This window comes from Xiphophorus maculatus, chromosome 3, assembly GCF_002775205.1.
Source record: "Xiphophorus maculatus strain JP 163 A chromosome 3, X_maculatus-5.0-male, whole genome shotgun sequence".
Classification (NCBI taxonomy): domain Eukaryota; kingdom Metazoa; phylum Chordata; class Actinopteri; order Cyprinodontiformes; family Poeciliidae; genus Xiphophorus; species Xiphophorus maculatus.
Genome location: NC_036445.1, coordinates 777,058 through 794,730, shown reverse-complemented (window position 1 = coordinate 794,730; position 17,673 = coordinate 777,058). Strand labels below are relative to the sequence as shown.

Here is a 17,673-nt window from a genome sequence, read left to right as displayed (position 1 = left end):
ATGTTTAGTTAGCTAAGCCTTTAGCCTCTAGCTAAATATTCAGCTAGCAAGCTAAATAACTCATTAGCAAAATAAATATTTAGTTAGCTAGCTATCTATTTGACCCCAAAATAAATATTTAGCTCTTAACTAAAGATTTAGTCAGCAGGCTAACTATTTAGCCATAAACTAAATATTTAGCTGGAAAGCTAAGTAATTAGCAAGGTAAATATTTTTGCTTCAAACTAAAAATTTAGCTGAAAGGTTAAATATTTCTTTAGCAAACTAAATATTGAGTAAGAAAGCTAATTATTTAGCCTCAAAAACCTAAAAAGCTAAACATTTAGTTTGAAAAGCTGGTTCTTCTGCATCAGGGAGTCAAACTCCAGTCGCTGTCCTGCAGGTTTTAGATGAGCCTCAGGTACAAAACCCTGGAATGAAACGGCTTCATGACCTCCTGGTGTGGTCCGGTTCTCCAGAACCTTAATGACCTGATCATTCTGTCCAGCTGCAGCAGCAGAGGCTCATCTAAAGGTTTCAGGGCTCCGGGCCTCCAGGACTGGAGTTGGACTGTTCTACATGGACTAAGTACTCAAACTAAATAATTTGGTTGCCAGCTAAATATGCAGCTTGGAGCTGAATGCTGCAGCTGCCTGAGTGACGCAGCTGCAGGCCTGGCTGCTTACCGGCGGCCCCAGGGGCCCCCGCGGCCCCGCTGCCCCCTGGGGGCCCGGCTCTCCCGGCTGGCCCTGAAACAGATCAGATCAGGAATTTATCCTCCTGTTGCCATGGGAACCGCAGCTAAAGCTCAGCTCAGGTCAAGACAGAACCAGAACCATCTGATGTTCTGACCCGGTCATGATGCTGCCTACCTTCTGTCCGTTGGCACCAAGTCGTCCGCCGTCTCCCGGTCCTCCAGCGCGTCCCGGGTCACCCTGTAGGGAATCACCAGAACCAGAACCTTAAATCTGACCCTGACAACCCAGGGTCAGAGGTCAGAGCCTGAAGCTCGGCCTCAGTTAGAAGGTTGAAGGTTAAAGGACAGGAAACTGAACCAATGTGCGAACTATGAATATGAACTGATTCTTACCTGCCGTCCAGGAAACCCCGGCGTCCCTTTGGGTCCCTGCGGGCCTCTGTCCCCTCTGGGTCCCTGCAGAACCAGAACCAGAACCAGAATCAAAACCAGAACCAGAACCAGAACCAGAACCAGAACCCTCCGTTTCTCTGCTCTGAGCCGTTCTACACGCTGCTGTTCTCCTGCTGGATTCAAACTGAACCTGAAACTCCAGAGTCGGCTGATTGTTCAATAACAAATGAAAACATTTGGGTTTTTTATTTTAGTCTTTTGCTGAGTTTTCGTTCTGACTACTGGTGAACCGATTGCAGTTTTCTGGCCGATCGCTGATTACCGATGATTTAAAAAGCTTACCGATTCTGATTTCGGGCAAAACCATTTTTTTGCTGAATTTGCAACAACGGGGCGACTATTAATAATGTTTATTTCTTCTTCCTGTTTCAGCCTAAAAACTCCACTTACGTTTTAAACCAGTCACAAGAATTAAGTTATTTCCAAATGATTCAGCTTTTTGATTTCTCAGTTTTTATCATTTCATGATTTGAGTTTTGTTCATTTTCTGTCTGTTTCAGAGTGAACTCCAGAAACTGATGCTTTCTCAAACTTCAGGGATTTTTGCTAACAAAATGTTGCTGGTTGAACAGATTTCCCTGTCCAGGAATCATTTCTGCGTCAGACCGAAGCCACAGCTGAGACGTAAGCGTCGCTGCAGCAGGTTGGTGCTTTTCTTTAAACCCTCAGAGCTCAGGAATGTCCCCCTCCTCCGTTGGGATCCAGGTCAGATATTTCCACTGGTTCTGGAATCGCGCCTCCTGAACGGCAGCATGTGGAAACGTTTTAGTTTGAAGGGTCCCGAATGACCTGGATTCAGGCTACTGGTTTTAACTGGCTGCTTATCCAATGGGATTCTCTTGTTTGTACAGTTTACTGGTTATGATGCTAATTAGTTGCACCAGGAAAGAAACTTTATTGATGTGGATTTTACTGAAACTAGACTTTGAATTTGAGTCTGAACAGATGTTTCTGATCAGTCGCTGTGAAACTGAAAAGGTTTTGGCTGCAGTGGCTTCAGGATTAGGGTCCTAGTTTCTGAAGATACAACATGAAACATGAAATCTGTTATGAATCAAAAGTTTTTCAACATCAGTTTTTATCCTGCAGGGTTTAAAAAGCAGCAAAGTATTGAAACGTTCCTTTATTAAGCTGTGCTAGAATCTTTTAGCCTTGGATTAATTATAAATAATATGAAACTTATGAAAATAAATATTTATTCATCATTAGTTACTTTTTATTTCTTTTACTCTAAGAATATACGATTATACCTAAAAATATATAAAAATAAATAAACGTTCAGACATGATCTGGTCTGTCAGTCACGCCTCTCTCCCAGGAGAAAAGAAAATCTCAGTGGTTGATTTTCAGACCTTTGCTGATGTTGATAACGTTGGTGGATAAGATCGGCTTCACATGTAAAATCGGCCGATCACCAATCAAAATGAAGGAAATCGGCACCAATAATCATGGCCCAATCGATGTAAACACAATCACTTTTTGAATTCTGCACCTAAAAATAAACCAAAAATGACTAACAAGAACCAAACGAGAACTGAATGATATCTAGCTAATGATAACTAATAATAACAAGCAAACACACTGTAAAAACTAAATAAAGCTAACTGAATTAGGCCAACAGAAAGTCTCCAAACAGCTGCTGGGAGCTGAGCGTTAGCAGTTAGCACTGGCAGTTAGCAGGAAGTGTTAACAATTAGCAGGAAGCATTAGCAGTTAGCAGGAAGTGTTAGCAGTTAGCAGGAAGTGTTAGGAGTTAGCAGGAAGTGTTAGCAGGAAGTGTTAACAATTAGCAGGAAGCATTAGCAGTTAGCAGGAAGCATTAGCAGGAAGTGTTAGGAGTTAGCAGGAAGCGTTAGCAATTAGCAGGAAGTGTTAGCAGTTAGCAGGAAGTGTTAACAATTAGCAGGAAGCATTAGCAATTAGCAGGAAGTGTTAGGAGTTAGCTGGAAGTGTTAGCAATTAGCAGGAAGCATTAGCAGTTAGCAGGAAGTGTTAGCAGTTAGCAGGAAGCGTTAGGAGTTAGCAGGAAGCGTTAGGAGTTAGCAAGAAGCATTAGCAGTTAGCAGGAAGTGTTAACAGTTAGCAGGAAGTGTTAGCAGTTAGCAGGAAGCGTTAGGAGTTAGCAGGAAGCATTAGCAATTAGCAGGAAGTGTTAGGAGTTGGCAGGAAGTTTTAGCAGTTAGCAGGAAGTGTTAGCAGGAAGCGTTAGCAATTAGCAGTCTGGCAGGTAAAGATGAGATGGGGGCCGTTCCTACCTTTGGACCTGAAGCTCCAGGCACACCTGATGATCCTCGTCTCCCTTTGTCTCCAGGTGCGCCCTGCAGAGAGCAGGTCACACGCTGAGCGCAGCTCAACAGTTGACATGGCGGCGGTTTGTTTGTTGTCCTACCGTGGAGCCGCTGGCGCCTCGCCTCCCGTCCCGACCCTGCGGCGCAGAGAGCAACTCGTCATCTACTGACGTAGCAACCTGAGACTTTACGGTTTCTGTTCGAACCGCTAGTCCCTCTGGTGCTGTGGTAACCATGGCAACAAGGTGTCGTTTTTACACTTGGGTGCGGCTAGCTTTAACATCTTTGAAAGCTCAAATAGCACCTGACCTCTGTCCCCAAATCCAGAGCAGTTGGGAAGGAGGTTTCATGGATGCAGAGAGAAGAGGAGGAAGGTGAACCTTCATCTCCCCTTTAGGGATTTAAAGAGGAGCAGCAAAAACAAAGGAGGTGGATTAGCAGAGACATGCTAACTGTTAGCATGTCATGATGGCTAATGAGAATGTTATGCAGCAACAGTCTTCAGTCAGAAGCTGCTTCAGATTCACTGAAACACTGACTGCTACTGGACATCCTTCCTGCTCACAGCATCGACTGATAAATTACTCTTTTAAGATACTAGCACTCAGAGGTTAGCACTGCCAAACAGTTAGCTCTGCTAATGCTAAAGCACTACACCAACATGGAATTTAATGGAAGCTAATGCTAGCATGCTAAATTTAGCGTAAGACGATAAGTTGACTTCCTTTTGTTCCAAAATAAACACAACTTAATAAATACATCAATAAATGATTAAACAATTGTCATTAAATTAAATAATTTAAAACGGGAAACTAAATACTAAACAATAATTTGACACTTTTCTCTGTGTTGTGATGATTATCTGCAGTCAGACATGATTCCTCATGTGCAGTGGGCGGAGCTAACACTGCTCTGGTTGTTATGATTGGACTGAACCAGACTTGCTGTGCTGTCTAACCAATCAGAAGCTGAGAGGAAGTATTGAAGTGCTACAGTGATTGGTTAATGGATATCTGGCTGCACTGAAGAACATAATAATTAAATCAATATTTAATTAATAATGTAACTTTAACAGACACTCAGCCTAAGCGGGTCAGCGTTGGGTTCGGTTCCCGCCGTGTTCTGTGGCGTTAGAGACTCACTGGGTTCCCGTCCTCTCCGTCCGTCCCGGGACGTCCCTGCCGTCCAGGCGTTCCCTGGGGATGGAAACGTAGCCGGATGAGAACAACGACCAGATGTGTAAAACCTCTGGATCCGGACCAGAGGCCCAGCTGCTGGAAACCAGAACCCGGTAACGATGACCTGGTTCTGGTTCCTAATGTCCCTCCAGGAAACAGCGGAGACAGAAGCTCAGAGACGTTTCTGGAGTAAAGAGGACGACGTTCGCCTGAGAACGACTCGCCTTCAGATCCACTTCAGGCCTCAGATTAGATCATGATGTTAATCCAGGGAAACTCAATCCCTTCCAGCTGACCGGGGCAAACACATCTGCTCTGCTGAGAACGGTTAAAGATGGCCGACTTCATTATTAATAAGCAGGAAGTGTGTGTTTTAATAAAGAAGTCGTATCAACTCATGTTCTGCCAGTGAAACATAAAAGAGTTTGTTCAGTCCAAGCAGCTGAGGGACAGATTACAAACAGGATGTTAAATAATCTCTCCTCACGGAGGATCCTGATCGGCCAATAGGGATCCGTTACCGGGCAGGATGGGAAAATAAAACCAGATCGCTGCTCTCTGTCACACAGAAACAGCTTTCTTTATGTTTTCACTGCGGTGCCAACAGGCGCCACCAATCACAGGCTGATAGCGCTACGGTAAACGTTGCCACGGCAACAGGCGCCACCAATCACAGGCTGATAGCGCTACGGTAAACGTTGCCACGGCAACAGGCGCCACCAATCACAGGCTGATAGCGCTACGATAAACGTTGCCACGGCAACAGGCGCCACCAATCACAGGCTAATAGCGCTACGGTAAACGTTGCCACGGCAGCAGGCGCCACCAATCACAGGCTGATAGCGCTACGATAAACGTTGCCACGGCAACAGGCGCCACCAATCACAGGCTAATAGCGCTACGGTAAACGTTGCCACGGCAGCAGGCGCCACCAATCACAGGCTGATAGCGCTACGATAAACGTTGCCACGGCAACAGGCGCCACCAATCACAGGCTAATAGCGCTACGGTAAACGTTGCCACGGCAGCAGGCGCCACCAATCACAGGCTGTTTCTAGATTTGATTCATTTTTATTCAGGTTTCAGCAAAACAATGAAAAACATGAAATTAGTCGATATTTGATGAACCGCTGCTGAACAGGCCGTCCGTGCGATTGGAGCCATTGTCCCAGATTTGGATCAGCTGATGTTTATCAGATCTTTATTTGTTTCTGTTTTGTTCCTGTGATTTTATGGGAGACTCTGTTGTGTTTAACTGGGATCCATAAATAACCAGAATAAACTGTCCAGTGCCACTGAGGCCTGTGTGAGTCCAGTTTGCTTCCCGTTATGTCTGTAATGAGTTCCCTGAACCAGACAGTCCTCATTTCTCCAGTTTCACAGCAGCAGAACGTTTTCAGCCTGAGTCAGAATAATTGGCTGGGAAATTTACAGCTTCTCCAGGTTTCTGCAGGAAGTTTCCAGAAGATCGAGAGCCAAGCCCGACTGAAAACATGGCAACCCTTACAACACGCATTCAGACCAAATAGGATCTACCTGAAGGTTTCACAGATTCCTCTCCCCACAGAGCATCTCTGGCTTTCAGGAGAAGCTTTCAGAGGTTATCCTTCCACTGAACCTTTGACCTGAATGTTGGGCTGATAATGAGACGTTTCTTACCGGGTCCCCCTGGTTGCCACGTTCTCCTTTGGGTCCTGATGCCCTGTTGTTGCGCCCCGGCTCGCCCTGTTAAATAAAGCAAACGCTGCAGATGTTCAGTGACTCTGGATTCAGGAAGCGTCCGCTCTGAAACATCTGGCAGCCCTACATCTGAGATTCAGGTTTTGTTGATGTAAAGAATCAGTTTTCAGACTAATTCAGGCTTAAATCTCCTTTAGAGTCCAAACATTTACATTTGTCCAGAGAGGATTTACACATCTGAGCTCCTGAGTCGCTTCAGTCAGGATGAAATATGAATCTGTCAGGCAGTAAGAAGGAAAGCGTCCCGCCTGCGTTAGCCTCCTCAGCTGTGTTTATAAACCGTACTGCGGCGTTTTAATGAATGTTCCGCAACTATTTACTGTCTTGTCATATAAAGGCAGATAATATATATATTTTTAGCAGGAAGCAACAAGGAAAGTTTATTTTTGTGTGTTTTATAGATTTTCAGAGGGAATTTGACCTTGTGTAACGGGTTCCCGGGTTCTGGACGGGTTCCCGGGTTCTGGACCGTCAGCAGCAGATAAAGATGAAGAGCAGCATGGAGATGAGCAGTCTGCGTTACTCCAGCTTCTCTCTGCTTATTTATTAACAAACCAGCTCATCTAACTGTTAATACGACCCAATTTATAGTTCAGTAATATTATAGTTTGGGAAATGTTGCATTTACAGTTAAAAGCAGGAATTAATGAGAAACTTTAAACTCTGTTAAAGCTCTTTATTAAAATCCAGAATCTTGTGTTCACCATGTGGTGCCAGCTGATGTCTTTGTGTTGTGAATAAACGACCTGGTAGCTTCAGGTGAGGAAGGAACGACTGTATGCAGGTCACATCGAGAATCAACCTGATCTTCAGAAAATGGTAAATATGGCTCATTTCTGGTCGAACAAAATGAGGTTAAAGATAAATTGTGATAAAACTGAACTTATTCATTTACATTTTGCTTTGGGGCTTTTATTTGTCTATTACTAGAAAATAGAAATATTTGGGATTTATGGTGGATGAACATCTCACATTTGAAGAATGAATAAAAACACAATCAGCATTATAAACACATATAAACACATTTTGTCGTGTCAGCTTATAGATGAACAAAAAACATTTTCTGTTGGGAATTATCCAACAAATATACTTGGACTAGACACTTTGAGAGGTTATAAGAGGAAGCTGATTTTCAGTACGTTTATAGAGACAAGTTGAGATGTAATATTGAACAAATTAAATGATTTTATTTTGAAGCTTATAAGTATAAACGGGTTAGTGGTATTTCAGGTAAACCAAAATTATATTTTTTGATTTTAACAAAAGGTGTTTATGGTACTGAGGTTTATGTGACAAGAAGTTTAACTGAAAACTTTGACTGTAGCTTTGGAAGCTGGCACAAAAGAAACAAACTAAATAAAACTGTCATTTAACTGTCACTGCATTAGCTCTGAAGAGGCTAGCAGCTAGCATGCCAATAATGGTCACCCATTGGATGGCCTACTTCCTCTGCTGTCCTTTAGCACAGATAGAGGAAGGCTAGTATTGAACAGGTTAGCATTAGCACTGGATAAGTTAGCAATAGCATTGGATAGTTTAGCATTAGCATACTTAGGCTGGTCACCCAGTGGATAGTTTCCTTCTACTGTTAATTAGCATGGAAAGGCTAATGTTAGCATTGGATAGACTGGCGCTAGGCTCGTATAAGCTAACAGCTAGCATGCCTACACTGGTTATCCACTTTATCAGACTGACTCTTTTTCTTTAAATTAAACTTTATTAAGGAAAATGGTTGTCATACAATATCTGTGAATACATTAAATGCACTGACTTTACTGTAATAAAACATGACACCAAACATAAACATGCTGTACTACACGTGGCTGAATTGGCTTTTAAAAGCTAGATTTTGATTGTGACACTTTGATTTGATTTGTGAAAGTCAAAAAGTCCTTTAAGTTCACAGCTCAAGTAAATAAATCACAACCTACGTTTCAAAAATTCTGATTTTAGTGTAGAATAATCTAGTCCAAGTTTGTAGAGCCTAAGTATTTAAATTTTTTAAATTAGAGCAAATTCATGTGAAAAATGAGATGGAATCGTCCTTTAGGGGGTGACCAGCCATGCTAGATGTTAGCCTAGCCAATACTAACACTAGCCTGCCTGTGCTAATGGACAGCAGAGGAAGAAGGCCAAGTGAAACACCTTTTCACTGATTTTGTTGGTGCAGTGAAGATCATGATGTTTAGTTTTAGTTTCAGGCCAAACATTTTCTGATTGCACTGCTGGACTCTGAGCTGGTTGTTGTGGCGCCGGATCAACTCCCACCGACAGAGTAAATGTCTGGGCTGCTGCTGACCCGGGTTGATAACAGCAACACGCTGGAAGCAGAGTGGGAATGTGGCTTCATATTTAACACCTTAAAGAAACCAGCAGGAAACTTACCGGATCTCCTCTCAGGCCTCGGTCTCCTTTCAGTCCTTCCTCGCCTCTGATCCCTGGGATTCCCTGAGGATGACAGGTTAGTCTGTAGAGCCCATAATCAACAAAAGGCTTCTCAGAATCTGAAGCCTGAAATGTCAGACTGTGGTTGGAGAATAAAAGCATTTAGATGGACATCATGGGTTTTTACCTGGCTTCCAGGATCTCCTTTCTGTCCTTTCATCCCATCCCCTCCCTCCTTTCCCTGAGAAGAAGAAGAAGAAGAAGAAAAAGACAGCTCAGTTTACGGAAGTAAGATCTCCATCTTGCTGCTGCAGCTTCACATCAACAGTTTCTGGCTCTGCAGCAGCAGGAGTTCAGGACTGAGATAATATCTGAAATCATCTCCCTTTCAGGTCACACACAGCGCCACCTTCAGTTCACTGTGGTTTCAAAACAGAACAGCTAAAGAGTCATGCTAGTCTCTATCGTGACACTCATTGTTTTAGGACAGGTTAACTTCGTGAGAGGATTGGGTTCTGTGGTGGTGCAGGGGCAAAGCATGACCCACGGATTGAGGCCTCAGTCCTTGTGGCGGTGTTCACAGGCTCGATTCCCGGCCTGGTGACATTTGCCGCATGTCGTCCCCCCCTCTCATTACCCTGTTTCCTGTCAAACTACTTTCAAACAAAGGCCACTAGAGCCAACAAAAACTTCATGAGAGGATTAGAAGTTTTAATCCAGGAAGCAGACGCTGCGTCTACTTTTAAGACGAAGTGGAAAACTTTCCTCTGTGATAAAGCTGACAGTTAGCTGATAGGTTATCCTGATCACTCTCTGAAGTGAAGCTGCTATCGACACGTTGCAGCGTGACGACACACACCAAGATCCCGCCCCCAGCTTCCTGCTGGAGGCCAAAACTACTAGAGACAGTGCGTTACTGCTACTAAAAGGTGGAATAAATAACATTTGCCGATTGCCTTTTTCCCAGAGAAAAGTTTTTCTTCCACTAAACCTTCCATTATTATCCTTGGCACACTGTGAACAGCCAACGACTGAACCTTGTCCTCTGAGTGGAAGGTGTCAGTGGCACAAAGGTCTCATTTAGTCATTGGTCTGATGTCATATCCTGAATGCATAAGAAACTAAATTATGGATTTAAGTGAGATATAATCACCAAATTAACATAAATAAAAGCATGAAATATATCCCTGTGTGTTACACGACTTTAATTAGTAAAATAAGTTAATTTATGAATGAATAAACAAATAAAGTGTGAATTGATGGAGAAACATCAGTTCCTACCTGTTCTCCATCCACTCCATTCAGTCCATCTTCTCCATCTTCACCCTGCAGCAGAGAAACAGTCAGCCATCCTCAAATCCTACACTTTACATGCATTCTATGAATTGTTATCATAAACGCTAAATTCATCATTTCACTCATTCCAGCAGAGTTCAGTGACTCGCCCTGTCTCCAGAGAAGCCGTGAGATCCCTGCCAAAGGAAACAAGACATCCATAAGAACCACACTCGCTCAAAGTGCAATGAATAAACAGGAAACTGGGAGCAGCTGCACAAAGCTAAATGTTTAGCTCACATCTCCACATACCAGAAAATAGTTTAAATTAATACATTCCTGTCAGTAGGTTAACTCTGAAATACAGATGCAGCGCCGTTTGAACTGAATATGATAAATCTGTTACAGCAGATGAAATGAAAATGTGTTTTTGCAATTTAAAATGTAATACACATTTCATACAAAACCTAGTTTTAAGCAGACTAAAACAGACCGTTTACATTTTTACGACGGGCCTTGAACGCTGCCTAAATCTGTTTAGAGTGTAAATAAAATGGCGCACATCGCAGCAGAAGTGGGACAATAAGAGAGTAAATCTGTGTAATAAAGCGGTTAATGCTGAGTTATTAACCAGTAACAGACCTTAAGAAGCATATAAAAGGTAAATCCCTTTGTATTTATGTTTTGAGCTGCTTCAGAACGATGCTAACTGCTGCTAGCGTAATAGCATGCTAGCGCGATGTAGCTAGCAGCCGCGCTAGCATTGATGCTGCTAAGGGATTGTTTTGATTAATTAATTGTTAAACTATTGAGTCAGTCATCAAATAATTTGTTAGCAACAATACAGAAACGTGACAAAACAGATCCAAAAACTAAATATTAGGATATGTAGGAAAGTATAAGTGGATAGTAAATTGCATCTAAATCCTTATAAATAAATACATTTATAGACTTAATGTCATTTCCTCATCAATTTCTTTTCAATTTCCACTTAGTTGATTTAACATCTAATAATAATCTGTTGATGTCAAGCCAAGTTTTCCCATTGTCTAATTTAATGTCAATATGAGGAAATGGCTAATTTATCAATATAATCTGTAAAAATAATAGATTTTAATAAGTTAGTGCTATTGTCGCCCCCATATAATCTATGAAATGGGGTTATGGGTTTGAAGGGTTTGTGGGAAAATCTTTAAGCGATGGTTTTAGTTTAGCTGTTGGCTCAGTGAGCGAACAAGCTGCTTGTTTTTGGCTCCGTTACGTTTTTCTTTCATTCAGCATTTTGTTGGCAGCCCAAGGAAAGGAGCTGGAGTCAGTTTTAGATTTCACAAACCACAGCCGAATCTATTCCACATTTAAACTTGTACAGTGCTGGCTCCTTCCTGCAGTGTCAACACCGCAGAGAGAGAAAAGTAATCAAAGTTCTCAGTATCTCAGCCTCAGGAAGGCTGTTAATATGAACACAGTTCACGTTTTGAAAAGCCTACAGTCTTATTTAGTCAACAATTAGCTGTTGTTTTATGTCTGAAAGTTTTCAATTTTACGTCTGAAACTCCATAAAACTTCCAACTGAGGCTGAAACTTTAACACATTCATTTTGATTGGTTAATTCCACAGATTTTGACCCATTAATTCACGTTTTTTATTTGTTTTTTGCATGCAAAACTCCTGAGCCCTCATTGTTTCTGGAACACCTGTAAATCTGACGCACAGCGACGCCTGCTGCTGTGGACGACAAAGACGTAAATTTCTGTTTAAAAAAAACAACGATCTGATTGGACGCTGGGAAAATCTGTTCTTATGTTCAAGTTGTGCTAAAAACAGTTAGCCTATCAGCGAAGCTATTCGAGCCTAAAATGGGGTTAGGGTTAGGGTTAGGGTCTCAATGCTAAACCTGTAGCAGCAGCACAGAATAGTATTTTTCTTTTAACTCATTTTTCCAACTAAAATCTACGTTCAGTGTTTGGTTTATACATTATTTTAAAGTTTTATTGTTTCAGTTATTATAAGTTATTGGGACACAGTCAGTGGCTTTTGTCACTACGGAGAAAAAGTTAGATGTGTTCATCTGCTTTATGTGTGATGAGATCTGGATTCACAGTTCAGCTCTGTGAATATCAACTAAACCGAAAAATGCAGCTAAATAGTCTAATGTTAATATGATTATAAATTGACAGGTTAAAATAGTACCTGTCAAATTATAACAGGAATTAGTATACCCATTATAATAGTATAGACAGCATTTTTTTAATGCTGTCCCTCAAATGACAGAACAAAAAAGTGCAGCGTGGTGTTATATATATATATATATATATATATATATATATATATATATATGTATATCTCAAATGCTGTACATCGTTTTAACATAAATAATAATTTTTTAAAAACTCGATCACAACATAGAGCATAGAACTAGACTGAATAGATCTGCCCTTATGAATCAGACTCATTGATACCCGATCTAGATTTTTTTTCAATATAAGAACCAACTGAGAGATTAATATCAGATCTCTAATTTAGTGTCAGTCCGTCACATAAAGTCCTGGAAGTCAACCTTGTAACGTGAGAAAGGGTGTGAATACTTTAGTAACTAAACCCTAAATCAGCAGAGAGAGTTTCCCAGGTTGCTGCAGCTTTTTCCCGCCGTACCTTCGGTCCTCTGGTTCCCGGACATCCCTGGGTGCCCTGAGTCCCCGTCAGACCCGGAGGCCCTCGCCCGCCCTGCAGCAGCCGAACCAGGTGAGCCGTCAAACTGAACAGTTCATTTAATCCAAAAGAACAGCAGTATTTGAAAGCAGCATAGTGTCAGAGCAGATCCGTACTTACATGATAGCCTTCATCTCCAGGATAGCCGCCGTGGCCCTTCAGACCAGGCGAGCCCTGTTGAGAAACACAGAGAAGCTCAGAGGCAGAAACTGCAGCGTTTTGATGTTGGGAACCCCTGAAGTAGTGAAACTCAGCTGCAGGTTCCTCGCAGTGGCAGTGGGCGGAGTCAGACAGGCGTAACGTTCACCGTTCGGTCACAGACGGTGGGGTCAGTGTACTTCCTGTGTCTGGACTCCCGGTTCCCCAAACGCTGCTAAGATGCTGTAACGTGTTTTCCCGAGCCATCTTTAAACGCACTGTGAGCGCACGCGCGTGCTAATGGCGGTTTATACCTGTGGGTCAGCGACCAGCAACCAGCCAGCAAAAGGTAAAAAACATTTTCACACTTTCTTCCAATTAAATAAGTCAAGTAATATTGGTGGATCTAGATAATAACTAAGTTATGACTGGTTTATAATATGTCACATTAGGCTTGTTAAAAAGGTTACTAAAGTTGTTTTCTGTGTTCAGAGGTGAGTTGTAACTAGATCCAGTTACATTTGTGTAGTTTTCCTGCTCTGTGCTTTGAGTAATATTATTATAAACTATTCCTACTCTTACTTGAGTACAATTTCTGAATATTCTATCCAATAAAGTAACTTTAATGAAGAAAGAACAAACACATTTTAAATGTATTAGATTTGTTGTAGTGTCATTTTCTGTCCGTTGAGCCTTTTGTGTCGTTTGCAGATCAATGAGACAGAAAACATGACATGTTGTAATTACATTACCCTGTTCTGTCAGGTACACATGACCAAAGTATTATTTTATGGAAAGTTTGATATTGAAAACTTGTTTCTTCTGCCTAATAATCGTAGTATTTTTAGACTATTATATCTTATTTTTGTATTTTTATTTTAGTCTTTAGTTTTTATTTTAGGAGCCGAGTGGAAATATTTTCTGCAACCTGGAATAAAACCCTAAAAAACGAAAGGTAGGACTCTCTTTATGCTTTGGGCTTCACGAAATGAGCTTCGTCTTTCCTCTTTGCCAGCTGCTGGTTCAGCGAGTTTTGCATACAGACACTGATATTGTTGGAAAGAGCAAAGTTTGAGCTTTACATTCGAACGGTAGCTTCTTAAGAAGATGGAGCTTAGGTCTCTTGACTCTCATTGCTTTGTGTTTCTTTGGTTATCTGTGTTTAGCAAGCATGTATGTTTTTTCATCTAGCTGCTGAAATTGGGTGTTGTGATAGAAAATATTTCTTCTGTCATTTATATGAGCCTTTCCCCGTTACGTGGATATGAAATATCCAAACCCTGGTTTATGTATATCATGTGTTTGGATTGATTTTGCTGGTGAAGGTGCTGCTGTTGGGGCTGACCCAGTGTTTCACTGTTTAACCCTGCCTCTCTCCTAGACACAGCTATCGTCTGAACTACCACAAAGGTTTGCATCAGCTTTTCCCTACTTACCTAAAGTTACCGGACAAAGTTACTGCGGAGACCATTGTCCAAAACACAGGTAAGATGAGGAATGAGGTCGACTCAGTGAGCCTGTTGGACCTGACAGTGAACATGCAATCGAAACATTGCTGTAGTTCTGGAAACAGAGAAAAGTTTTCCTCTCACCTTTGTTCCAGGTTGCCCAGGAGGACCACGAGGGCCCGGAGGTCCCGAACATTTACACGAAACGTTGCAGCAAACCCGATCCGCTACAGAGCTCTGCAACAGGTCATACAGAAGATACAAACATCTAAATTCAACAATAGCAATCCAACAAAGCTTTTATCTCAATCCTGTCCTGTGCAAAACAGTTTCCTGGTTTAATGGTGTAAAGACATGTTAGCTTTTATGGTAGCAACGCCAGCTAACAGCATCTTTAGTTATTAATAAGACATAATGACCCTTTGCACGTGACGTCAGGCTCTTCAGAACGCCGCCCACTCCGCCATGATGGACGCCAAAACAACCCATGTGATCATGTGAAGCTTGTGAAAACCACACAGCTGGTCACCTGACGTCGCTTTTATTTAGTTCATTTTACTAAAATGCTCAGCTGGTGAGGGGGCTGCTCAAACAGGTAGGGGTGAAAACCAAACTTGTTATTTTATTTCTTTTAATGAGGGAAGATGCAGCGGTGATGGATAGCAGCCGTCAATCATAACGACTGTCAGCCTTTACAAGGTAAGAAGACTAACGTTCATATACTTTATAAGTGAGTATGATTAGAAAGATGCAATCAAATCTTGTATTATGGAGAAGGTACCGAGGTAGTAACCATGGAGACAATGCCTCACCGTCATGTAGCCTAGCATGTATGGAAAAAACATTCGTCCGTTTTTGAATCTGCTCCAGTGTAAGGGAAAACGCCTCATGTGGTGGGAATTTAGGCCAAATCGGCAATTTGATCAACACTTCAGGAGGAAGGAGGGATGGGTCGGTTTCTAAGCTAGCTTTTTCCAACTTTTGTAAATACTGCTGTCTCTCAGCTCCAACCAGGTGTGTTACAATCACAGACACATTAGCTTGACTTGAACAAGAAGCCAGGAATAAGCTGGCAAAAACCATTAGGTAAAACAATCTCAGTCTCCGTTCCCAGAATCATGTTTTCCTCAAACAACACACAGACTCACCCGGCCATCCAAATGAAAGCAAGGAAAATATGATTATTAGTTAGCGGCAGGGACGTGGACAGGTTCGCAACCCCTTGAGGTGAAAAAGAGGTCGTGTATTCACAAACCTTTCTATCACAACCAGGATGTACATCAGCAGTTTGAGCTGCAGTCGTTTATGAGCTGGACTGGACCATCCTTCACTCCTCAGCTCCATGACTCTGCCGTTACAGATACTGACCAATGCTAACTAGCGTAGCTGCAGACATGGAGATGGTCCGACGCAGTCATGTAGTCCATCTTTATGTTTTTTAAACCATCATCTTTGGTGAGAAAATGACCAGCTGCTGCCGTACATATTCCACCTGCCGAACCGATCCACAACAGGGTAATGCTTCCCTGGTGCCGTCATTAAACTGCCAACCTTAATAAGTTGGATCGTTGGGGACCGGTCTGTTGGAGCTAACTATTCCTTTGTCCAGTTTAGCAGAAGATTGGGAGGTAGACCTGTGACATCTCCCGTGACTAGACGTCTGGGTGCTTTCTCATTCACAAAACCTTTAAAATGGTTTAAAGAAGCTTTTTCTAAACTCACCATCTGTTGCAGGATGGTGCTACTGATGCTCAGGTCTCTGATTCTCAGAGGAGCCTGGTAGTAGTATCCCCGTCCGAACTCGACCATCTGGAGCTGTGCGGCAGCCGCATCCTTCAAGGCCACGGCGAACAGGGCGCTGACTCCTGCAGAAGACGAACAGCTAAGGCTTCAGTACTGATACTTTAAATCACGATTGTTCCTCACTTTGAAGTGTCAGTGAGTCAATCATTAGATGGAGCTCCACCTTCTGTTAAATAAGGTGATGATGTAACAATCTAAGGTCGTTTTTTAACTGCTGATGATGTCCTGAAAAGAAAAACATCAGTAGAAAAACCCAGACTACTGTTATCGGTGGAAAATGCTGCAGATCATAAGCAGCTCAATGGCTCTTCTTTATCTACAATTGATTAAATTACATGTCTTTCAATTCTTCATCATTTTCATATCAATATGATTGAATATATGATATTACCTATTATAACCATCACCCAAAGTTAAGAAGATGGAGAAAAGCGGCAGAAATCTGCAGCTGAAGTTCAAATGAAACTGGAAATATGTGGTGGTGTTACCAGAGGCTCTTAGCTGCTCAGATTCCTGCTTCAGTATCGCCACGTCTTCATCAAGTCCATCAGAGAAAATTAGCAGCACCTGATGGAAAATGTCCATCACATTAGAATAGTTAAGGTGTTAAGAGCTCTGAAACCTGGATAAACAATACAGATCACTCCAAGTAAATGAAATGTCATTGGAACTGATTTTTATTTCAATAATTCAATTCAAACGATAGATATGGATCCATCCCACAGAGTGAAATATTTCACTAGTTATTTCTGTTTGGTTTGATGATTCTGGCTTTCAGCTTAGTAAAAATCCAACAGTTTCTAAAAAAATAAAATATGAAATTAGAGCAATTAGAGCAATATTTCTGGATTTTAATCCAGAAATATGGACCAACTTCACAGTGTGTCCAGGTGTCAGCCCAGCTTTTGCTATGCTTCCTGTGGAGGAGTCAGTGACTGTCTGCTGAACATCTGTCTAGTCAGTCCAGTCTTCTTCATGGTTGTCGGACATCTTATTACATAATTGCAAATTTGAAAAAAAAAATGCAATTATTTTCTAAGATGGAACTGTGTACCTTTGAAACAGATCACATCCTATATTTTCATTGCTAACAGTCATAGCTGCAACAGTGTCCTCAAGATATGATGCAGCTGATTGAACTCAATCTCAGATTTAGGAAGAACCGACCACATGAAGACATAACCTCACCTTGACCTTGGCTCTGGACTTGGACTGAAACTTGGCCCTGAAATATTTGAGCATGGCACGGTTGAGTGAAGTGGCCCGGGACCATGGAAAGTCCATGACGTTCCTCAGAACATCCTCCTTGAAAGCCTCAAAGTTTGTGTCGAACAAGGAGCGGCCATCGACACCTACGATGCTGAAGGAGATCCGGGTCGGGACAGAAGCCGAGCAACACAGGTCGTTCACCGTGGCAACGCGATGGACGATTTCCTGGAGGGGCGTAACCAGTCTGAAAAGGGGCACATTGCTGGAACCTGCAGAAATATCAAACCCTACGGCGATGTCGATGGTGCACTTTTCAGCTAAAGGAAGAAAAGGAGGCAGCTTGAGTTCCATCAAGTAAACACAGATTGATC

At 42.1% G+C, this 17,673-nt stretch overlaps 1 protein-coding gene across 3 annotated transcripts in view; it reads right to left on the bottom strand.

Annotated features, from left to right (window-relative positions):
- LOC102219605 (collagen alpha-6(VI) chain-like) overlaps positions 1–17,673 on the bottom strand; it is a 42,739-nt gene that overhangs the window by 10,977 nt on the left and 14,089 nt on the right. For all 3 annotated transcript variants that reach the window (XM_023330167.1, XM_023330166.1, XM_023330165.1), the window contains 17 exons: positions 17,282–17,619; positions 16,582–16,660; positions 16,013–16,155; positions 14,435–14,527; positions 12,825–12,878; positions 12,648–12,719; positions 10,166–10,192; positions 10,002–10,046; positions 8,908–8,961; positions 8,721–8,783; positions 6,255–6,320; positions 4,560–4,613; positions 3,519–3,554; positions 3,385–3,447; positions 1,070–1,132; positions 852–914; positions 666–728 (listed from right to left, as the gene is read on the bottom strand). In XM_023330167.1, coding sequence (XP_023185935.1) covers positions 666–728; positions 852–914; positions 1,070–1,132; positions 3,385–3,447; positions 3,519–3,554; positions 4,560–4,613; positions 6,255–6,320; positions 8,721–8,783; positions 8,908–8,961; positions 10,002–10,046; positions 10,166–10,192; positions 12,648–12,719; positions 12,825–12,878; positions 14,435–14,527; positions 16,013–16,155; positions 16,582–16,660; positions 17,282–17,619 — 1,376 coding nt within the window. The remainder of the gene's footprint in view (positions 1–665; positions 729–851; positions 915–1,069; positions 1,133–3,384; positions 3,448–3,518; positions 3,555–4,559; positions 4,614–6,254; positions 6,321–8,720; positions 8,784–8,907; positions 8,962–10,001; positions 10,047–10,165; positions 10,193–12,647; positions 12,720–12,824; positions 12,879–14,434; positions 14,528–16,012; positions 16,156–16,581; positions 16,661–17,281; positions 17,620–17,673) is intronic.